Below are 25,000 nucleotides of genomic sequence, written 5' to 3'. Positions count from 1 at the left end.
GGGTGTATATTGTAGCGTCCCGGAAGAGTTAGTGCTGCAAGGGATTCTGGGTATTTGTTCTGTTGTGTTTATGTTGTGTTGCGATGCGGGTGTTCTCCCGAAATGTGTTTGTCATTCTTGTTTGGTGTGGCTTCACAGTGTGGCGCATATTTGTAACAGTGTTAAAGTTGTTTATAAAGCTACCCTCAGTGTGACCTGTATGGCTGTTGACCAAGTATGCATGCATTCACTTGTGTGTGTGAAAAGCCGTAGATATTACGTGACTGGGCCGGCACGCAAAGGAAGTGCCTTTAAGGTTTATTGGCGCTCTGTACTTCTCCCTACGTCCGTGTACACAGCGGCGTTTTAAAAAGTCATACATTTTACTTTTTGAAACCGATACCGATAATTATGAAACCGATACCGATAATTTCCGATATTAAATTTACAAGCATTATATTATCGGACATCCATACTTGCCAACCCTCCCGTTTTTAGCGGGAGAATCCTGTTATTCAGCGCCTCTCCCGACAACCTCCCGGCAGAGATTTTCTCCCGACAAACTCCCGGTATTCAGCCGGAGCTGGAGGCCACGCCCCCTCCAGCTCAATGCGGACCTGAGACTGAGTGGGGACAGCCTATTCTCACGTCCGCTTTCCCACAATATAAATACGCTTGCAAGTTCCAAAACGAATGGAAACAAGAATTTCAGTTCATCCAGGACAGTTCGAAGGGGAAGGTGTATGTTGCCTGTAAATATGTAGAACAGACTTCTCCATTGAACACGGTGGCCGAAATGATTTCTCAGTCATGAACAGAGAAGTTAAACAGGACAATACTGCCATCTAATGGATAGATAATTCAAGTATTTCTTTTATGTAAATAAAATAAATATATATATATAGCTAGAATTCACTGAAAGTCAAGTATTTCATACATATATATATATATATATCTATACAGATATAGATATATATATGTATATATATATCTATATCTATATAGATATATATATATGAAATATATATGAAATACTCGAGTTGGAGGTCTCAAGGTTGGCAAGTATGGACATCCCTAGTTTAAATGTAAACGGTAAAAAGTGTTTTAAACTTAAACCCCCACAGGAAACTAAATGTGCAATAAAATAAACAATGCGAAAATGATGTGCAGTGGTAACAAAAAGTGTCCATTTTGTGACGATTGAAGCAAATCGAAAGTTATTGCAAAGAATCGCAGGTTTTACACCAACAAATCCCAAGTGATAGTGGGCAAAAATATTCTCCTTCCAAGCTTTGTTACGTTTTGTTTGTGCGCCTCCCTTCTTTGCCATCTGGCTCCCACCACCGAGCCCGTAGGAGGCTTTTTAAATGCCAGGAACACTCGAGTCACTGGAAAGGGTTCCTGACGCTGACGTGAACAGACAACAAGGGGACAGCTGAGAAAGGGGATTGGGAAAGTGATGAGCTGGAGAGAATTCCCGTCCGTTGTTTCCCACACAAGCTATTTTGAGTGCAGCGTGTGGGCGTGGGCACTGCTGAAGAAGATGGCGTTATTGTGCTTTTTACAGCTTGTCATGGCAATGGCCCCCACTGTCTGTTAGCAAGTGACATGCTGGACATTTGTCTCCCCCACCCCAGAACGTCCTCTGCACTATCAGGAGCGAGTCTTACCCATCCTTCACTCTTTTGGCACCGACTCCCACCTGCTCATCAAGAAACACGTCGCCATGGAAGCCATGATGGTGTACCTGGGTGAGCAGTCCGTTTTGATCACGGTCGGTCTCGTGTTGTTGACACCCTTCATTGCTGCCCTCCAGCCAGTAAGGTTGACCCATCCAAACACGGCATCATGAAATTCAGAGAGGAGCGCAGCATCCTGGGCTTGGGACTCTCCTCCGGAAGTTTCCACGACCGATACTTCATCCTCAACTCCAGCTCTCTGCGGATGTACAAGGAAGTGCGAGTAAGATTGGTGCACACGCACACTCGACCGCTTCAACCGACGCACTGCTTCACCTCTTCTCCTCCGTCTCCCAGAGTAACCGTCCGGAACGTGACTGGCCGGTAAGGAACCTGAGGATCTACTTGGGTGTCAAGAAGAAACTCCGTCCTCCCACATGGTGAGGAACTTTTACTAACCTGTCACAATTGCAATTACTGTATTTTCCGGACTATATTGCACAGTTAAAATCCTTTTTTTTCTTCTTAAAACTCAACAGTGCGCCTTATAACCCGGTGCGCCTAATGTACGGAATAATTCTTGTTTTGCTTACCGACCTCGAAGCAATTTTATTTGGTACCTGGTGTATTGATAAGTGAGACCAGTAGATGGCAGTCACACATAAGAGACACGTGTAGACTGCAATATGACTCAAGTAAACAACACCAACATTTTATATGTTCCAATGAAAATATAGAACATTACACACGGCGCTCAAAACTCTTATCAAAATGTTTTAGCACGACTTTGGTAAGCTATGAAGCCGCACCGCTTGATGGAACATACGAGTATTATTATGGTGTGTGTATAAGGTAAGACATTATCTGGCGTTTTGTTTCGCAATATTATGCAAAAGCAACTTTTCTTACCTTCTGTTACCTGCTGATCTGTATTTGGGATCTGCATAAATCCTGAAAAAATGCGCGTATCCACCTTTGTAGTCCGTGTTGACCGTGTAGTCGATAATCTTCTTCTTTTTCTCTATCTTCTTGTTATGTGACATTCATCCTCCGCTGTTGCCATTTAAAATATAAAGTAGTGTAAAGTTCTTACTTATGTCTGTCAGTAAACTCGCCATAAAAGCGCTAAAACAAACCGGTGTTGTGAGTTTTTATTATTCACCCAAGGAACTTTAGTTATTAGAGAGTTCCGGTCGGACGGTTTTTCACGGGACACATTTTCTTGTTGTTTCCGGATGGGGAGATGCTGCTCCGTTATTGAAGTAAAGTCTGAATGTCATTAAAACAGTTAGCTCCATCTTTTGACACTTCTTCCACTCCCGTCTTTGCACGCTACACCGCTACAACAAAGATGACGGGGAGAAGACGCTGTCGAAGGTGAGCCACGTAAATAAGACCGCCCACAAAACGGTGCATCCGGAAGCGACTGTCAGAAAGCGGCTTGAAGATGATCTGTAAAACAACATTTTGACCAAAAAACCACCATTACATGTTATGTAGACCACGAGGAAGTGTTTTACCTTTAGAAATAAATAATAAAAATATGACTCCTTTAATGCGCCCTACAATCCGTTGCGCCTTTTGTATGAAAAAAGATCGAAAATAGACCATTCATCGGCAGTGCGCTTTATAATCCAGTGCGCCCTATGGTCCGGAAAGTACGGTAGTACACACCTTGTTTTAATCCATCAGGAATTTAAATAGAGGTGTCCGGATACAACTTTTTTACTTCCAATATGATAACGAGATAGGAGCCTTGAGTAACACCGATACTCATACTGATCCAAAACAATATCAGCACAAAACATACATGTTATTTTTTAGTAGGTCTTAGGGTTGTCCTGATACCAATATTTTAGTACCAGTACCAAAATATATTTCGATACTTTTCGGTACTTTTCTAAATAAGGGGGACCACAAAAAATAGGCATTATTGGCTTTATTTTAACAAAAAATCTTAGGGTACATTAAACACATGTTTCTTATTGCAATCGAAGAACAATTTGGTCCTTAAATGAAATAGTGGACATACTAGACCAGTGGTTCTCAACCTTTTTTCAGTGACGTACCCCCTGTGAACATTTTTTAATTCAAGTACCCCCTAATCAGAGCAAAGCATTTTTGGTTGAAAAAAAAAGATAAAGAAGTAAAATACAGCACTATGTCATCAGTTTCTGATTTATTAAATTGTATAACAGTGCAAAATATTGCTAATTTGTTGTGGTCTTTCTGGAACTATTTGAAAAAAAGATATAAAAATAACTACAAACTTGTTGAAAAATAAACAAATGATTCAATTATAAATAAAGATTTCTACACATAGAAGTAATCATCAACTTAAAGTGCCCTCTTTGGGGATTGTAATAGAACTTAATTCTAAACATTTCTTCACAAAAATAATTCTTCAAATAACTATAACATATAGAAAATCTTTAACATCAATATTTATGGAACATGTCCACAAAAAAATCTAACTGTCAACACTGAATATTGCATTGTTGCATTTCTTTTCACAGTTCTTTTTGACAGACATTTAAAAAAAATCTCACATACCCCTTGGCATACCTTCAAGTACCCCCAGGGGTACGCGTACCCCCATTTGAGAACCACTGTACTAGACGACTTGTCTTTTTATTAGTAAGTAAGCAAACAAAGGCTCCTAATTTGTCTGCTGACGTATGCAGACAAAAGGGACAAGCGGTAGAAAATGGATGGATGGATAGATGAATTTTAAACCACACACATTTTGCCAAAAAAAACATTTTCCAATGAAATTGTCAGCATAATTTCATGTAAAAAGATTAAATTCACAAAATTCAAAGAAGCAACAAAGATTTCCCCACTTATTTCACACTGAACTTTTTACACTGAATTTTTAAACAGACTTTTTATACTTTGACTATTTTTTTGGACTAATTTTTCTACATTGAATTGTAAAACACTGAATTTTTTCAACTGTATTTTAATACACTGATTTTTTTTTTTTACAAACCTGCATTTTGTTAACACATTTTCTTTCACTGAAATTGTCAGCATAATTTGGTGTAAAAAAATTCAGTTCACAAAATTCAAACACAAAAACATAAAATGAATGTCAAAAACAAGCTTTTGTAATAAAGACACAATTTAAACTCCATAGTTTATCCTAAAAATATCTGTCACTTCATTGTACACATATTTAAAATGTTTTGTACAATACGACAATAATATCGTACTATGATCGTGGCAATATCGTACCGTGCAATTTTGTTTTCATTACATCCAATGTTCATGTATTTTAATATTCCAACACAGTGGATCCATGCACTTCTGGCATTTGCAACTCCACAAATAACAATAATAGTTTTTTATGGTTTTTTTTTCCAAAAAAGTTGTTTTTCTCCCTGAAAACTCATCTCATTTCACCTAATAATTAATGAAGAGTTGTATAGGCATTTGATTCAACTAAATTAAATATTTGTGACATGTATTACTTTTGATAATGTACTGCAGTGTGTATTTACACACCAAACCAATGCGTTATTATGATTAACAATCAAATAAATAACCGTGATGACTTTAGTACTTTTTGCCATGTATAAATATACTCTGTGTAAGACTACTGGCGGTTAAACTGCAGCATTCTTCATCCAAGAAGAGAAAGTTATCAGGCTTTTAAGCAAAAGTATGCAAATAAATACCTTTTATTGGTATAAATATGTAGATACCTCTGACCAGCTCTATGTCGCAAATGGAACTTGCTATTTATCCTATTTATTATGCAAGAATGATGGATTTTATTTAAGATACATGTAGACTAAGGTGTCAGAAAGCCCTGTAGGGGGCAGGCTGTGCCCGGAAACCTCACACAAATAACCGACCTCTGTTCCCGCTTGCAGCTGGGGCCTGACGGTGGTCTATGAGAGTAAGAAGCAAGAGAAGCCAGAAAGACAGCAGTGGTGAGTAGTATTCCTGTGATTAATTTTTCTTTCACAAAACATATTACACCTTCACAAAAACACACACGTGCATCAGTTATATAGCATCCAAGGCATACAGTATGTCACATGATAAGTTCTGTGTTCATCCTTGTGTGTGTGATACAGCCCGTCGACAGCAGACATCACCTTTCTCGTAATAGTCCCACACTCGGCTGACTCATTTTTTTTGCTCTGTCTCTCAAAGTCACCTACAGCAAAGCACAAAAACATTTTTGCATGATGGGGATTGGCAGGCAGTGGCACTAACTGTAACTCCCCCTACAGGTTGCCAAGCAATGATGTGTCTAATTGCTGTCAATAAGATACATTGTGGGTGTGTCTCCGCGTGTTAATGGGCACACTGCAAAAAGTCAGTGTTCAAAAACAAGAGAAAAAAATACAAAAATGAGGGGTATTTTATTTTAACTAAGCTAAATTCTCTGCCAATAGAACAAGAAAATGCGGCTTGTCAAGACTTTCCAAAACAAATAAAATTAGCTAACTTCAATGAACCCAAAAATACCTTAAAATAAGTATATTCTCACTAACAAGTGCATTTTTCTTGGTAGAAAAAAAAGAGACATTTTTGCTCTATATGTTGAAAAATATTCTTCAATTAAGTAAATGCTAGTGCCATTATCTTGACATAATGATAAGCGCTCGACATCATGATTTTTTTTTTCATGCTTGAAGTAAGAAATTATTACTTTAAAAAAGTAGTTTTATATTTGTGAGTGTTGATGACACATCTTTGCATTAGTGGATATTCTAGTTTCAAGCATGTTTTACTCAATATAGGTCATAAAATCTCAGCAACAAGCTGTAATATCTTACTGAGATCATTTAGGACCAAAACCCTTAAAACAAGTAAAACACTCCAACATAAAATCTGCTTAGTGAGAAGAATTATCTTGTAAGACAGAAAAATAAGCAAATAACACCCTTATTTGAGATATTTAATCTTACTTAGATTTCAGTTTTTGCAGTGCAGTAAATTATTTTAGGGGTTTGTAATGGGTAGAATTTTTTTTTGACGATTACGTTTGCTAATCAGATTAATCACTCGGTTGATGCGGATTAATTTTCCTTTCCTTTACCACGTTTAAAATAGACACTTTTAATTATTGCTGTCAAATGATTCTTTTTTAATTCAAACTAATCACACTTTTGAATTATGATTACCGTATTTTTCGAACCATAGGGCGCACCGGACTAAAAGGCGCACTGCCGATGAGCGGGTCTAGTCGGGTCTTTTTTCATACAAAAGGCGCACCGGATTATAGTGCGCATTAAAGGGGTCTTATTATGACTTTTTCTAAATTTAAAACACTATCTTGTGGTCTACATAACATGTAATGGTGGTTCATTGGTGAAAATGTTGCATAGATTATGTTTTACAGATCATCTTCAAGTAGCTTTCTGAGCGTCTCTTCAGGATGCGCCGATTTGTGGGCGGTCTTATTTACGTGGCTCACCTTGTAAAGCGTCTTCTCCCCGTCATCTTTGTTGTAGCGGTGTAGCGTGCGAGGATGGGAGTGGAAGAAGTGTCAAAAGATGGAGCTAACTGTTTTAATGACATTCAGACTTTACTTCAATTAATAACGGAGCAGCATCTCCTCATCCGTGGCTCACTAGTGCAACAACAACAAATGTGTCCCGTGAAAAACCGTCCAACCGGAACTCTCTAATAACTAAAGTTCCTTGGGTGAATAATGTAAACTCACTACACCGGTATGTTTTAGCGCTTTCATGGCGAGTTTACTGACAGAAATAAGTAAGAACTTTACACTACTTTATATTAGAAATGGCAACAGTGGAGGATGAATGTCACATAACAAGAAGATAGAGAAAAATCATAAGCTTATCGACTACACTGTGTCGCTACGGACTACAAAGGCGGACGCGCGCAAATTTTCAAGACTTATACAGATCCCAAATACAGATCAGCGGGTACCAGGAGGTAAGAAAAGTCGCTTTTGCATAATATATAAGTATATTTCATATATTTGGCCACTGTAACATTACACACAGTTTGAACAAACACTGTGTTTGAACATAGGAAAATAAAACACTGTACTTTAATAAAGTGATTCTTTGGTGTACCACTAGATGGAGCCCCACATACCACGGTTTGAGAATCGCTGATGTAATAGATACATTCTCCCTGTGGACATACTTAATGTGTGATTAGAGTAATAATAATCATCAGGGACTTGAATGCTGCATTAAAGAATGTTATGGAGCTACGTGGCTAATGTTTCTTTAATTAGTCTGTTGGTCCTAATTACGCGAACCTGGGAGAACGCAGGTGTGACGTATGTGTGAGATTTGAATATTTTCCAAAATTATAACTGAAATGATATCATTAGGTACACCCGCGCAATCTAATGAGATCCAACACGTGCACAAGGGTTGTGTCTCAGAAAAAGAGTGCACACGAGGCCACGTTTTTTTTTCTTCTCCTGTTTACCAGTTTGTTCATTTTTTAAATATATACTTTTTTAATCTGTGTTTCCGTGAGGTCCCAACAGAGAGCAACTGAATAAATGTTAATACAAAATATGTGCTTAAAGCCAAAATCATGTATAATTAAATGCTATTTATTCAGCACCGCAGCATTGCTGATGACTCAGAGGGCGACCTGGGTTGCTTAAAGCGTGCTCGCGCGCGCACAGATGCACTCACAAACACACGCGCAACACTAAAAGGCTTCAGGTTTTCTGATTAGGCTTACTTTTGAAATTGGTTTGGTGAGTTTTCACACAGGCGGGAGTAATACATGTTAGAGGGCGCTAACTTTCCAATGTATTTTACAGAGTAGATAGATAGATAGTACTTTATTGTACTACTCTTGAATCTTGAATATTTACATTTTATATATACAGTATATAATATAGACTGATATATTATATTATCATATAATATATACAATATATAACAAATCCCAATTACCATGTACAATATTGCAGTATATGTAACAGCTCCAGCAACAAAAAAAATGGCTGCATAAAATAGAGAGTAGATCCAGCAGAAAATTACAAATAGAGATGTACGATAATGGCTTTTTTGCCAATATCCGATATTCCGATATTGTCCAACTCTTAATTACCGATTCCGATATCAACCGATACCGATATATACAGTCGTGGAATTAACACATTATTATGCCTAATTTTGTTGTGATGCCCCGCTGGATGCATTAAACAATGTAACAAGGTTTTCCAAAATAAATCAACTCAAGTTATGGAAAAAAACGCCAAATTTGCCATATTTATTATTGAAGTCACAAAGTGCATTATTTTTTTTAACATGCCTCAAAACAGCAGCTTGGAATTTGGGACATGCTCTCCCTGAGAGAGCATGAGGAGGTTGAGGTGGGTGGGGTGGGGGGGGGGGGGGGTAGTGGGGGTTGTTATTGTAGCGTCCCGGAAGAGTTAGGGATGCAAGGGATTCTGGTTATTTGTTCTGTTGTGTTTATGTTTTGTTACGGTGCGGATGTTCTCCCGAAATGTGTTTGTCATTCTTGTTTGGTGTGGGTTCACAGTGTGGCGCATATTTTTAACAGTGTTAAAGTTGTTTATACGGTCTACCCTCAGTGTGACCTGTATGGCTGTTGACCAAGTATGTCTTGCAGTCATGTGAGTGGGCCGGCACGCTGTTTGTATGGTGATAAAGCGGACGTGTCGACAGGTCGTAGAGGACGCTAAAGGCAGTGCCATCACGGCACGCCCTTAATATAGTTGTCCGGATGAAAATCGGGAGAAATTCGGGAGAATGGTTGTCCCGGGAGATTTTCAGGAGGGGCACTGAAATTCGGGAGTCTCCCGGAAAAATCGGGAGGGTTGGCAATTATGGCAGATAACGATAGCTGTGCTGTTGTTATATCGTGTTTTCTTACACTTCTGAGTCTCATTTGCAAGTATTATATACCGTATTTTTCGGACTATAAGTCGCAGATTTTTTCAGGAGCGACTTATAGTCCGAAAAATACGGTAGTAGGCGTTGCATGCAGTTGCAATACCAATACATTAGATGGCAGTAGTGTATACACAGAGTCTTTTCCATTAAGGTGAATGTGCCAGTGTAGTCTTACGTTGACTCCTAGAAAGTGTTTATACTGTAAGTATTGTACTTATTACACACCAGAACTTTGACTGTAACGTATATCTTAGTTGGAGGTGTTTTTTTTGTTTTTTTTTACCAAATTTGGAGTTATTGAAATTGCCATGTGAATTTGCTAATGCTAATTAGTAATATCTATATGGTATATCTAATGTAAGTTATCATCGACCAAGCACATTTTAAAAAGGTGGAGCTTTACATTTGAGGGTTTTCAATCAGGCATGTTTGCTTTCTTGGCATGGACAATCACGACATTACTAAGAGGCAGTCCACTACGGACGCGCCTGTTTGCACGCCAAGTGTTTGAGGCGGCAATTGGATATGACTTACGCGCAACAAAGGCAGTGTTGGGTTAGTTACTGAAAACCAGTAATGAGTTATAGTTACTAGTTACTTCATTTCAAAAGTAACTCAGTTACTAACTCAGTTACTTACACCAAAAAGTAATGCGTTACTTTGAAAAGTAACTATTTAGTTACTTATTTTTTTCTTTTCTTTTTTAAAAGCTCCCATTAATGCCCTTTAGCCTTCATTTCAGTACTGTTATTGCACTGGAGAATAATACAATGTGTTGATCAACTTGACATGCATTTGCATCACTGAACTCTGCTAAGCAATGTGGTCTACATACAACACACAAAGACAAAGATATGTTTCAAAGGCCAATTTGTTTCTGGCCAGAACAAATTGACAAAACTATTTTAAATAGCTGCAACATAATGGCACTTTAACTTGAACTTGAAGTAGATAGGATATTTGATCCAAGACACAACTTACATTTAACTAAAATGTTATTTTCTTTGTGCTCGACAAAAGAAAAGTATTGAGAATTTCTCCTTGTTAAAAAAATCGACTCTTGGCTTCGCCTTGATGTCTTGTTAGTTGTTATGATAGTAGCGTTTATGTGTGTGCGTGTGTGTGTGGCCCTTTAAGATATGACAGCATGTGGGTGAGGGACGTCAGTGAGTGAGTGGGCGAGAGAAGTGAGCGAACGGCGACAGTGAGTGCTTGCAGGTGCTCTCTCTAGCTTGCTGGATGGCTGCGTCCAATAAAGTCACAAAGTTGCAACAAACCGCCAGCCTCGTCATTCACCCTCAGCTGTAAAGACCACTTCCGGGTAAAGTGAAGGTTGTTAGCCCCGAAGGAACGTCTCCCCTGCGCTCCTCAACTACGGTATGGGAGTCCCCCCCCCTCCCAACACTGAACAAAGGTATCGAAATACGATACCGTTTGATTTTACGTGAATCGGTACCCGGTAATGCCTACCAAATTTGGTTGGCATCTATAAAAGTACTGAATTTTATACACATCCCTAACCCTGCTTCTTGCCCAAAGTCAGCTAGGATAGGCTCCAGCTCACCTTCAATCCTAAACACAACAGGCGATAAAAAATGAAAAAGTAAATGAATGGATGAACACTGCAACACTTAATATTTCTTTTTGATTTTTGCAGGTATCTCTGCTGTGACACTCAGCCAGAAATGAGGGAGTGGTATGCTACCTTTATGAGTATTCAGGTTCGATCTCTCTGTCTCTCTATCTCTCTCTTTCTCTGTCTCTCACACACACACACACACACACACACACACACACACACACACACACACACACACACACACACACACACACACACACACACACACACACACACACACACACACACACACACACACACACACACACACACACACACACACACACACACCTAAACACACACTCACGCAAACCCACTTATCAGTGACGTGTGGTGAGAGTCATGACTGGCAAGGCTATTGACTTTTTGAAACTTTAATTTGTTGTGCTCTAATCAATGTTAAAATATGTGACTTACTTATAGGAGAACAAATGTTGTTTTCAAATACAGCATTTATAATCCTATTTGCACCAATCGATTGGAGGGTGTTTGGATCTACTCCCAGGTTCTTTTGTTCTAATAAGAAGGAGAATAGAATTGAAGATGAACAATTTATTCTACAAATGGAGTAAGTACACGCATTAGCACTACCAGCGCTAGGGAGAAGACCGTGCCCTACAAATAGTGGCATGTTCTCTCTCGATTGTTCCGCTACTCATGTGCTTTTGTGCTCCTTACTGCCCCTCCCTGCTGGAATTGTTTGGGCGTTGTCCAATGAAACCAGAAATGTACCTAAGCGTGTGTTCTGGACACACGTTCGTCCACTCTCGCTTCGTCTCCTTCCTGGCATCTCTTTTCACCATCGAAACTAAATAAAATACAATGGGCCCGAATGCAGCTGAGCCCCCGCGACCCCGAAATGGACAAGCAGTAGAAAATGGATGGATGGATTGACCTAAATTACTAGAGTTTGCGTGTACTTAAACAGAGGATCTCAAACTTTTTTACTATGGGGCTCAGCTTTTCCACTCAAATATTAACACTCAATCAATCAATCAATCAATCAATGTTTATTTATATAGCCCTAAATCACAAGTGTCTCAAAGGGCTGTACAAGCCACAACGACATCCTCGGTACAGAGCCCACATACGGGCAAGGAAAAACTCACCCCAGTGGGACGTCGGTGAATGACTATGAGAAACCTTGGAGAGGACCGCATATGTGGGTAACCCCCCCCCTCTAGGGGAGACCGAAAGCAACGGATGTCGAGTGGGTCTGACATAACATTGTGAAAGTCCAGTCCACAGTGGATCCAACACATCAGCGGGAGTCCAGTCCACAGCGGGGCCAACAGGAAACCATCCCGAGCGGAGACGGGTCAGCAGCGCAGAGATGTCCCCAACCGATGCACAGGCTAGTGGTCCACCCGGGGTCCCGGCTCTGGACAGCCAGCACTTCATCCATGGCCACCGGACCTATGCAACTCCCCCTCGCAAGGGACAGGGGAGAAGAGGAGAGAAGAAAAGAAACGGCAGATCAACTGGTCTAAAAAAGGGGGGGTCTATTTAAAGGCTAGATTATACACTGATTTAGTCATCTTACTGTTGATATTAATCGTAGTCAATAATTATATCTAACTTACACACAGTTTACAACCTTGTCAAAATGATATGAAAGCATGTGTTTTTTAATAAGATTATTATTTATTCAACCCATAAACCTTAGGCTTAGGTCAGGGTGATTAGAAAAATCACTACTAATCAAATATACTGCATAAGAAGGGACTTTTAAATAACTGAGGAAAAATACATTTACCGTATTTTTCGGAGTATAAGTCGCACCGGCCGAAAATGCATAATAAAGAAGGGAAAAAACATATATAAGTCGCACTGGAGTATAAGTCGCATTTTTGGGGGAAATTTATTTGATAAAACCCAACACCAAGAATAGACATTTGAAAGGCAATTTAAAATAAATAAAGAATAGTGAACAACAGGCTGAATAAGTGTACGTTATATGAGGCATAAATAACCAACTGAGAACGTGCCTGGTATGTTAACGTAACATATTATGGTAAGAGTCATTCAAATAACTATAACATATAGAACATTTACCAAACAATCTGTCACTCCTAATCGCTAAATCCCATGCAATCTTATACGTCTAGTCTCTTACGTGAATGAGCTAAATAATATTATTTGATATTTTACGGTAATGTGTTAATAATTTCACACGTAAGTCGCTCCTGAGTATAAGTCGCACCCCCGGCCAAACTATGAAAAAAACTGCGACCTATAGTCCGAAAAATACGGTACATACAATTATGTTGTGCTAAAATAAATAACCAAAATTAATATAGAATGTTTCTTAATTAAACTGTCAATAAAATTAAAGTGCAAATAAAATTACAGCTTCAATGCTTTAGTCATAATTTTTGCGCTTAAGAAACTTCTCGATGACTTTAGCTCCAGACTTCTTCTGTTTTGTCAATTTTTAATTTTCCTGAGGGAACTCTCCCGAAGGAATCAATACAGTACCATCTATCTATCTATCTATTACTGCCACAAGTGGTGGAGAAGTGTATTGCAACTGAGTACCGCGGAAACAGATATTCTTTGGCGGCCCGAAGGAATCAATACAGTACCATCTATCTATCTATCTATTACTGCCACAAGTGGTGGAGAAGTGTATTGCAACTGAGTACCGCGGAAACAGATATTCTTTGGCGGCCCTCGAGGGGGGCAGTCGTGGCCCGTCAATGATAAATAAATGATAAATGGGTTATACTTGTATAGCGCTTTTCTACCTTCAAGGTACTCAAAGCGCTTTGACACTATTTCCACATTCACCCATTCACACACACATTCACACACTGATGGCGGGAGCTGCCATGCAAGGCGCTAACCAGCAGCCATCAGGAGCAAGGGTGAAGTGTCTTGCCCAAGGACACAACGGACGTGACTAGGATGGTAGAAGGTGGGGATTGAACCCCAGTAACCAGCAACCCTCCGATTGCTGGCCCGGCCACTCTACCAACTTCGCCACGCCATCCCAGAAACACTGTAAATCTGATCTATTAAACGTGTGCAAAGTGGATTGCGTCTGTTAAGTGAGCAGAATAAGGCGTGCAATCCATTTTCCGTCTCTTGTCTTCTTTAATATGCAACATATATGCTGATCATCAAAACGCCCACAATACTGGGAGGAGGAGATGCAAATATAATTATTTAGCACGTGCAATGCGATTTATCAACACTCATATAGGTTTTGCGAGCACTATTTGGCGTTTTATTTAGCACCTGTCAGAAAGACGTGCACATTGACTCGCGCGGCAAAGACAGACGATGGCCAGTGAGTCAACATTTTGGACGGTGTGGAATAAAAAATATTATATTGTCTATTAAGCAATTTTCTTTTATAATTGTATTGCTGCTGGATGACTTAAGGGGCTGATTAAAATAAACTCAAATGATGCGTTTTGGTGCACTGCAAAAACTGAAATTTAAGTAAGATTAAATATCTCATTTATTTATTATTTAAATAAGGGTGATATTTGCTTATTTTCTGTTTAATAAGATGATTTTTCTCACTAAGCAGATTTTATGTTAGTGTTTTACTTGTTTTAAGGGTTTTGGTCCTAAATTATCTCAGTAAGATATTACAGCTAGTTGCTGAGATTTTATGACCTACACTACCGTTCAAAAGTTTGGGGTCACCCAAACAATTTTGTGGAATAGCCTTCATTTCTAAGAACAAGAATAGACTGTCGAGTTTCAGATGAATGTTCTCTTTTTCTGGCCATTTTGAGCTTTTAATTGACCCCACAAATGTGATGCTCCAGAAACTCAATCTTCTGAAAGGAAGGTCAGTTTTGTAGCTTCTGTAACGAGCTAAACTGTTTTCAGATGTGGGTTTTGTAATCATCAATTAGCCTTCTGAGCCAATGAGCAAACGCATTGTACCATTAGAACACTGGAGTGATAGTTGCTGGAAATGGGCCTCTATACACCTATGTAGATATTGCACCAAAAACCAGACATTTGCAGCTAGAATAGTCATTTAGCACATTAGCAATGTATAGTGTGTATTTCTTTAAAGTTAAGACTAGTTTAAAGTTATCTTCATTGAAAAGTACAGTGCTTTTCCTTCAAAAATAAGGACATTTCTTCAATGTGACCCCAAACTTTTGAACGGTAGTGTATATTGAGTAAAACATGCTTAAAACTAGAATATCAACTGATGCAAAGCTGTGTCATCAACACTCACAAGTATAAAACTACTTTTTTAAAGTAATAATCTCTTACTTCAAGCATGAAAAAAAAATCATGATGCCGAGTGCATATCATTATGTCAAGATGATGGCACTAGTATTTACTTAATTTAAGAATATTTTTCAACATATTGAGCAAAAAGGGGGCAGCACGGTGGAACAGGGGTTAGTGCATGTGCCTCACAATACGAAGGTCTTGAGCAATCCTGGGTTCAATCCCGGGCTCGGGATCTTTCAGTGTGGAGTTTGCATGTTCTCCCCGTGACTGCGCGGGTTCTCTCCGGGTATTTCGGCTTCCTCCCACCTCCAAAGACATGCACTTGGGGATAGGTTGAACACTAAATTGGCCCTAGTGTGTGAATGTGAGTGTGAATGTTGTCTGTCTATCTGTGTTGGCCCTGTGATGAGTTGGCGACTTGTCCAGGGTGTACCCCGCCTTCCGCCCGAATGCAGCTGAGATAGGCTCCAGCACCCCTCGCGACCCCCCCCCCCCCAAAAAGGGACAAGCGGTAGAAAATGGATGGATGGATGAGCAAAAAAGTCTTTTTTTTTCTACCAAGAAAAGTGCACTTGTTATTAGTGAGAATGTACTTATTTTAAGGTATTTTTGGGTTCATTGAGGTTAGCTAATTTTACTTGTTTTGGAAAGCCTTGACAAGCCGAATTTTCTTGTTCTATTGGCAGATAATTTTGCTTAGTTCAAGTAAAATACCCCTCATTTTTGTATTTTTTTTCTTGTTTTTGAACACTGACTTTTTGCAGTGTGACTGCTGGTGTTTTTTTAAAATGTCGTTTTTTTTTATTTTTATTTAGAAAATACACTACTATAATATACAGTAGCTCCCACAAGAAGATGTCTTTCTTTGTGGAATTTTTTTTGTTTTATTTTTGCAAGTGAGTCATTTCAGAGGCACGAATTCAATTTGCAGCCTCGCACACAGAACGAAGTGTCAGTGTGCACATGTTTCTGTTGTTTAGGTGGCGATTCCAAAAAAGGTGTTCCAGATCATAGATGAGTGCTGCAGACAGGTAGGAGCAGGATAACATGAACGTGCAGGAAATGAGCGAGTGTCTTGGACGCGATAAAACTTTATTTAGGTAAGGCGTTCTGCTCCATTAATGAGTAGCACGTGCAATGTTAGTCGATCGCACGCAACACGCCCACTAATGAGTACACGCAATCTTGTAGATTGCACATGCTGTTTAGCGTGTAGTTTTTGGATCTTAATAAATCAGGCCCTGTTTTTGTGTATTTGCAAAAATAACACAGGCTGTAATCATTGTGTTTTGTCCTTGAACAGAATAAAGTGAACAGAGAGTCAGACTCCACATGCATTCCACTCGGCTTTAAGGTGCAAAATATTCCCCTAACAAAGGGGAGACCACAGGGTTTACAATTTGAACCCAGTTTCTATTATTAATTACGAGTAAACTATGGACCTTGTGATTTATTACAATTTAAACTATGGACTATGTGATTTATTACAATTTAAACTATGGACATTGTGATTTATTACAATTTCAACTATGGACATTGTGATTTATTACAATTTGAATCGTTTGACAGCCCTACATTTAATGTTATTATGATTCATTTTTCTAACCTTGTTTTGACCTCACCACAGTCACTGACACCTGTTTCTACACACTGCATGAGTCTTATGAGACTTCTTTTTTACTACCTATACAGTAGAACCTTGATTTACGGACGTGATTGGTTCTTGAACATAGTTTGTAAATAGAAAAGTGTGTATAGTGAAGCAGAGTTCTCCATAAGAAATAATGTAAATATGAATAATGGCTTCCAGACTTGACAAAAGTCCATATTTCAGGGAAGATTTGTACTTTGAACATAATATTAGGTGATATACAATACTGTATATTAAACAAACATAACAATGGGGTGATAGATCAACTTTCTATGTAGAAAACCCAAAACCAGTGAAGTTAGCACGTTGTAGACCGTTGTAGACTGCAAAGATAAGATATTTAATGTTCGAACTGAGAAACTTAACTTTGTTTTGCAAATAATCATTAACTTAGACACAGGGGCATGTTCACCACTGTGTTACATGGCCTTTCCTTTTAACAACACTCAGTAAACGTTTGGGAACTGAGGAGACCAATTTTTGAAGCTTTTCAGGTGGAATTCTGCCTCATTCTTGCTTGATGTACAGTTTAAGTTGTTCAACAGTCCAGGGGTCTCCGTTGTGGTATTTTAGGCTTCGTATTGCGCCACACATTTTCAATATGAGACAGGTCTGGACTACAGGCAGGCCAGTCTAGTACCCGCACTCTTTTACTATGAAGCCAACGCTGATGTAACATGTGAGTTGGAATTGTCTAGCTGAAATAAGCAGGGGCGTCCATGATAACGTTGCTTGGATGGCAACATATGTTGCTCCAAAACCTGTATGTACCTTTCAGCATTAATGGCGCCTTCACAGATGTGTAAGTTACCCATGCCTTGGGCACTAATACACCCCCATACCATCACAGATGCTGGTTTTTGAAATTTGCGCCTATAACAGTCCGAATGGTTCTTTTCCTCTTTGGTCCAGAGGACACGACGTCCACATTTTCCAATAACAATTTGAAATGTGGACTCGTCAGACCACAAAACACTTTCCCACTTCGTCAGCGGCGTTTCTGGGTGTTGTTGATAAATGGCTTTCGCTTTGCATAGTAGAGCTTTAATCTTATTTACGGATGCCAAAGATGTCTCATTGCTCTGTTAGAGCCATACTTGCCAACCTTGAGACCTCCGAATTTGGGAGATGGGGGGAGGGGGGGATGTCCTGGATGAACTGAAATTATTTTTTCCAATTATTTTGGAACTTGCAAGCGTACTTCTTCTTCTTACTTGTCTCTTCTTCGTTCTTCTGCTTCGTCTCTGTTATGTTTTTGGACATTACTACTTGCCGTAGTTTTGAAGCAATGCATGATGGGAATCCGGATGTTGTGTGTCAGTGTATTAACGTGCCGGCTGGAATAAACACACGCTGAGAAATAGCTCCGTGCCTGCCTACTTTATGGGTTATAGATAAACCTATGGATAACGGAGACATATACCGTATTTTTCGGACTATAAGTCGCAGTTTTTTTTCCATAGTTTGGCCCGGGGGTGCGACTTATACTCAGGAGCGACTTATGTGTCAAATTATTAACACATTACCGTAAAATATCAAATAATATTATTTAGCTCATTCACGTAAGAGACTAGACCGGGGGTCGGCAACCCGCGGCTTTAGAGCCGTTTAGCGCCGCCCTAGTGGCTCGCTGAAGCTTTTTCAAAAATGTATGAAAAATGGAAAAAGTTGAGGGGAAAAAAATATATTTTTTGTTTTAGTATGGTTTCTGTAGGAGGACAAACATGACACAAACCTTTCTAATTGTTATAAATCCCACTGTTTATATTAAACATGCTTCACTGATTCAAGTATTTGGCTAGCGCCGTTTTGTCCTACAAATATTGGCGGTCCTTGAACTTACCATAGTTTGTTTGCATGAACAACTTTCTCCGACTTTCTAGGACGTGTTTTATGCCACTTCTTTTTCTGTCTCATTTTGTCCACCAAACTTTTAACGTTGTGCGTGAATGCACAAAGGTGAGTTTTGTTGATGCTATTGACTTGTGTGGAGTGCTAATCAGACATATATGGTCACTGCAAGCTAATTGATGCTAACATGCTATTTAGGCTAGCTATATGTACATATTGCATCATTGTGCCTCATTTGTAGCAGGGTTGGCAAGTATGGTTAGAGCAGGGGTGTCCAAAGGGCGGCCCAGGGGCCATTTGCGGCCCGCAGCTAATTGTTTACCGGCCCGCCACACATTCTGCAAAAATTGCAAAATTGATAGTATTGCAAAAATTTAAAAAAAACATTTAAAAAAGTGGAATTAGGTGAAATCTAACAAGAAAAAGTTGCAAAGTTGACACAAAGCTGCCATGCAGGCTGGTTTTTTTTCCGTTTGTCTTTCTTTCTTTTTCTTTTTTTTGCCATTGCTCCAAAAAAAAATCTGTTATAATGAATTATTGACCTATTCAAGGCTCCAATTACTTCAAAAATTTCACTTTAAAATGTTTTATGTGGAAAAAGTTTTCTTTGACAAAAGAGCATAAAAACAAACAAAATAATAGTTCATACGTAAAATCGACAGATATATCTGAAGTTGATCTCGTAACTTAAGTGTTGAAAGTTAAAAAAACAACTAATAAAAATGTATCACTTTATAAGTGGGGGACCTTTTGGATCCCAAATATATTTAGTGTGATTTTATTAATATTTTCACTGATTTCTCAAAAATATTAAAGAATTAAAATCAATGGTGTCCTGCATTATTGATCTTTTAGAGCTCTAATTACTAAATACTGCATATTTACAGTTTTACTATAAAAAAACAAGTTGTCTTTGACAGAAAAGGCATAAAACCTTTTTTTTAAATTATTTTTTACTTTTTTTCAACCTGAAGTTGATATAGAGATTTACTGTAAGCGTTAAATTTAAAAAAAATAATAATAATTTGACTTATTTTTAATGTTTTAATGACTGAGACCCTTTATGGTCCCCGGGAGCCCTAAAGGTTAAAAAAAAAAAATCCATATATTTTGTTATGGTTTGAAAATGAAAAATATCAAAATGGCCCCCGCATGCTTAAATTTTTTCGTGTGCGGCCCTCAGTGGAACAAGTTTGGACACCCCTGGGTTAGAGCATCAGAGTTTATTCTTCATCCTGTTAGCACGTATCGGAAATGATTAGTTTCTAAATTGTAAGCAACGATTTGTTCAACACTGTTCATGTTTGCGGCTCTGCTGCTGCTGCACAACTCAGTCAGTGACGTTGGCACCATCAGGCATGGGAATACCGTGTCACTAAAGTGGAAATATGCACTAAATATAGCACAGGCCTGTGCTATTTATATTGCCCTGTAACATATTGTGGTGTGTGTTTATTCTTTTAAAGTTCTAGTATGCAGAAATGCATTGGTTTGATTGTGTTGTTACTTGTAACCTTTGGAAACAGCAACATTACAGTAAATGTTAAAAATAGCATTTTGATGAGATTGTCAAGACTTTGTCCCCGGGAGAGCCATTTTCTCTTGACATTTTCCAGAGGTGAAAACCAAAGTTGACCGTCTTTGTGTTACGTAGTGGAGTACATGTTGCCTGACCGGGCGTAAAGGACACACACACACACACACACACACACACACACACACACACACACACGGGGGCTGCAGGTCATGGCTGGTGTCAGAATCATCACATTTGTCGTCACTCTGCTCCTCTTTTTAAAGAACGACGGTGACGTGTGGCCGCAGGACGGACTCCAGCCGAGCCGGGCGAGCCGCGTGTTGCCGGACACGCGTCACGGTAACGTGTCACTGATACCGCTGCGTGGCAGTGAGAATGAGATGCGGAACAGCGTAGCAGCTTTCAGCCAAGATCCGCTTGCTGTGAGTCAACCTACCAATCTCTGTGTCCAATCGGCAGACTTGGACAGCTCGCAGCTGTTTGGTCTGTTCGGAGACGCTGGTGCTTCTTAACTGGTGGTACAAACCCGCAACTTTGGTCCGAAGGAGACTCAAAAATAACACTGCATTAATTTCATGTATCCAAAATTCAGTATTAATTATTCTTGTGGTTTTTCTTTTGTGTTAGGAGTGCACTACTGCAAGAGTTCTTAACCTATTTGACTCTGGGGCCAACTCAAATATTAACACTGTATTAGTAATCTTACTCTTGATTTTAATCGTATTCATTGATTACATCCAACCTACTTTTCAAACGATAGAAAACCATGTGTTACTCACAAATAGAGATGTCCGATAATATCGGACTGCCGATATTATCGGCCGATAAATGCTTTAAAATGTAATATCGGAAATTATCGGTATCGGTTTCAAAAAGTTAAATTACTTTTTAAAACGCCGCTGTACGGAGTGGTACACGGACGTAGACAGAAGTACAGAGCGCCAATAAACCTTGAAGGCACTGCCTTTGCGTGCCGGACAAATCACAAAATATCTATGGCTTTTCACACAAACAAGTGAATGCAACGCATACTTGGTCAACAGCCATACAAGTCACACTGAGTGTGGACCGTATAAACAACTTTAACACTGTTACAAATATGCGCCACACTGTGAACCCACACCAAACAAGAATGACAAACACATCCGCGCCGTAACACAACATAAACACAACAGAACAAATACCCAGAACTCCTTGCAGCACTAACTCTTCCGGGACACTACAATATACACCCCCCGCTACCTCCAACCTCGCCCACCTCAACCTCCTCATGCTCTCTCAGGGAGAGCATGTCCCAAATTCCAACCTGCTGTTTTGAGGCATGTTAAAAAAAAATAATGCACTTTGTGACTTCAATAATAAATATGGCAGTGCCATGTTGGCATTTTTTTCCATAATTTGAGATTATTTATTTTGGAAAACCTTGTTACATTGTTTAATGCATCCAGCGGGGCATCACAACAAAATTAGGCATAATTATGTGTTAATTCCCCGACTGTATATATCGGTATCGGTTGATATCGTAATCGGTAATTAAGAGCTGGACAATATCGGAATATCGGATATGGGCAAAAAAGCCATTATCGGACATCTCTACTCACAAAGATTATTATCTATCAAGGCTTAGGTCAGGCTCATTACAAAAAAAATATGAATCCAATATACTGCAAAAGAAGAGACTCATACTGATGAAAAATACATTTACCGTATTTTCCGGTATTAAGCTGCAACAAATTTTTTAAAATTCTTTTTACATAAATTAGCAGCACCAGACTATAAGACACAGATATACTGTATACCAGTACGAAATATTTGGTAAATGTTTATTTACATACCTTAATTGTTTCCAAACGGTGTCTGTAACACGGCAGTAAAACGGCTGGTCAAACAAAACAGAAGTCATCGTCATGGAACCACGAGCTGCAGAAACTAGCTTATCTGTAATCCGCGAAACAGATTTAGTAACTCCATTGAAACAACACAAAAAGAATGCCATTGTAAATTAATAATACTATCACAGACACTTATAAACGGGTTAGAATACTTGCTAATGCTAACAACGCTAGGTTGATTAATTACGCGAGCACGTACAAATGTGCATGAACACACTCTTACACACATCACACATGGGACGATTTTGGATAGTTATGAATTGTTTTAGTTATATTGTAAAACGTATAAACGTAAACAAATATACATAAGTTTTTTTCTTCCGGACTATAGAGCGTGCCGGCACTAAATTTTAGAAGGTTACAATATTTTTCCAAATATTATGAGCCGCAGATATGTACGTTGTGAAATGAGTTATTTATACAGAATTATTACGTAAATCTTTTGTCTACATACACTGTTTTCAAACGGTGTCTGTAAAAAGGCAGTAAAACGACTGCTCAAACAAAACAAAACAGAAGTCATCGTCACGGACAGACTAGCTGTGGAAGCTAGCTCTCCAATCAGCTAAACAGACTCAATAACTCCACTGTGATGTTTTGGTGAATTTACAGAAGAATTTGTGAAACTGAAACAATACAAAAAGAATGCCATTGTGAGTTAATAATACTAACATAGACAATTATGAATGTGTTAGCATATTAGCTAATGCTAACGATGCTTCATTACATTCCGTAGCACATACAAATATGCATGAAAACACGCCTACAGACATCCCACATGAGACGGTTTAGAAAGTATGAATTGTTTTAGTTATATTGTAAAACTTACAAACATGGCAAATAAATAGAGCTGAAATGCTATGGACAGTTATATTTAGAGATGTCCGATAATATCGGCCGATTAATGCTTTAAAATGTAATATCGTAAATAATCGGTATCGTTTTTTTTATTATCGGTATCGGTTTTTGTTTTGTTTAGTTTTTATTAATTTTTAAAAAAAATTAAATCAACATAAAAAACACAAAATACACTTACAATTAGTGCACCAACCCAAAAAACCTCCCTCCCCACTCATTCACACAAAAGGGTTGTTTATTTCTGTTATTAATATTCTGGTTCCTACATTATATATCAATATATATCAATACAGTCTGCAAGGGATACAGTCCGTAAGCACACATGATTGAGTGTGCTGCTGGTCCACTAATAGTACTAACCTTTAACAGTTAATTTTACTCCTTTTCATTAATTACTAGTTTCTATGTAACTGTTTTTATATTGTTTTACTTTCTTTTTTATTCAAGAAAATGTTTTTTTATTTATTTATCTTATTTTATTTTATAAATTTTTTAAAAAAGGACCTTATCTTCACCATACCTGGTTGTCCAAATTAGGCATAATAATTTGTTAATTCCACGACTGTATATATCGGTATCGGTTGATATCGGTATCGGTAATTAAAGAGTTGGACAATATTGGAATATCGGATATCGGCCAAAAGCCATTATCGGACATCCCCAGTTATATTTCTGGTTGAAGGCATGAAACAGGAAGTACATTTTCAATAAGCCAACACCTCCAAAAGTTGGCGCCGTAGCACAAATGACAACACACCTTTCATAGTCTCTGTGGGTGTAATATGAAAACTTATTTGTTAAATACGAAACATTACGACCGTTGGCGAAGAAAAACCCTAAAATTAACCGCACCGTTTTATAAGCCGCAGGGTTCAAAACGTTGGAAAAAAATAGCGCCTTATAGTCCAAAAAATATGGTACAAACAATTACATAGTGCTAAAATAAATACATTCTAACTACATTATAAATATATATGTTTTTTAAATAATTTGTCAATAGGATTAAAGTGTGAATGAAAATACAGTTTCAACACTTTAGTCATATTTTTTGCGCTTAAAAAACCTCTGCAGACTTCTTCTGTTTGTTTGAGGTTGTCGTTACTGCCACAAGTGGTGTAAAAGTGAATTGCACCTGAGTGCTGCTGAAAAACAGATATTTTTTGGTTAAGAAAGACTGCATTGGCCCCTTTCTGTTCATTATCCAGGACAAGTTTAGGGTTTGTACCCATGAAGCATCATAATCTCTGCTCTCTTGATTTATCTTTAAATTTCATGATCACATCTTTGATCCAGCCTGCTAAATTGTGAGTTTATGTAAAAACCAAACAAAGGAGGGGCTCCCAATTGCAATAGATGACAACTAGTTCCATCATCCTGGTGTTAAAAATGAAGAAGAAGGGCAGACTGCACTACGCTGGTGCAAATGTGGGCCAAGAAAAGACACGTGCAAAAGTTATCCTGGCAGGACTTTTGCACAACAAGAAGCAAAGACAATGAAACGTAGTCGGTGCCTGTCGGCCATTTAAACTCACACCGCTGCCACGGCACCTTGTAGACTTGGCAGGGACCTGACAAACATCATCTCTGTAGCTTTTGTTGGGCTCCATTACAAGCACACGGACATTTGACCACAGCAGTCCAACAACATTAATATCATCCACAGCCATCTGGTCTCTCCTTTATTTATTTATTTTCTGAGAATGGTTAGTGCAGCCATCCAGAAGGCTTTCACACGGCGGACATGCTCGGGGACCAAATGTCCACAATATGGTGATACTGTGGTCCCCATCTGCAGCCATCCATTAGCGCTGGGGAGTTACCTATAGCCGTGTAACTTGATTGCCGTGCC

General features: G+C 38.7%; 1 protein-coding gene across 6 annotated transcripts in view; it reads left to right on the top strand.

The window, feature by feature from the left end:
- Positions 1-25,000, top strand: part of LOC133663604 (arf-GAP with Rho-GAP domain, ANK repeat and PH domain-containing protein 1) — a 142,772-nt gene that overhangs the window by 108,892 nt on the left and 8,880 nt on the right. For 4 of the 6 annotated variants that reach the window (XM_062068198.1, XM_062068197.1, XM_062068203.1 and 1 more), the window contains 6 exons: positions 1,617-1,730; positions 1,796-1,941; positions 2,016-2,098; positions 5,537-5,596; positions 11,193-11,256; positions 20,665-20,823. In XM_062068198.1, coding sequence (XP_061924182.1) covers positions 1,617-1,730; positions 1,796-1,941; positions 2,016-2,098; positions 5,537-5,596; positions 11,193-11,256; positions 20,665-20,823 — 626 coding nt within the window. The remainder of the gene's footprint in view (positions 1-1,616; positions 1,731-1,795; positions 1,942-2,015; positions 2,099-5,536; positions 5,597-11,192; positions 11,257-20,664; positions 20,824-25,000) is intronic. The other 2 variants (XM_062068201.1, XM_062068200.1) reach the window with 1 other exon arrangement.

This window comes from Entelurus aequoreus, linkage group LG13 (assembly GCF_033978785.1).
Source record: "Entelurus aequoreus isolate RoL-2023_Sb linkage group LG13, RoL_Eaeq_v1.1, whole genome shotgun sequence".
In the NCBI taxonomy this organism is placed as follows: domain Eukaryota; kingdom Metazoa; phylum Chordata; class Actinopteri; order Syngnathiformes; family Syngnathidae; genus Entelurus; species Entelurus aequoreus.
Note: the sequence above shows the minus strand (reverse complement) of the source record. Positions and strands in the feature narration are given on the sequence as shown.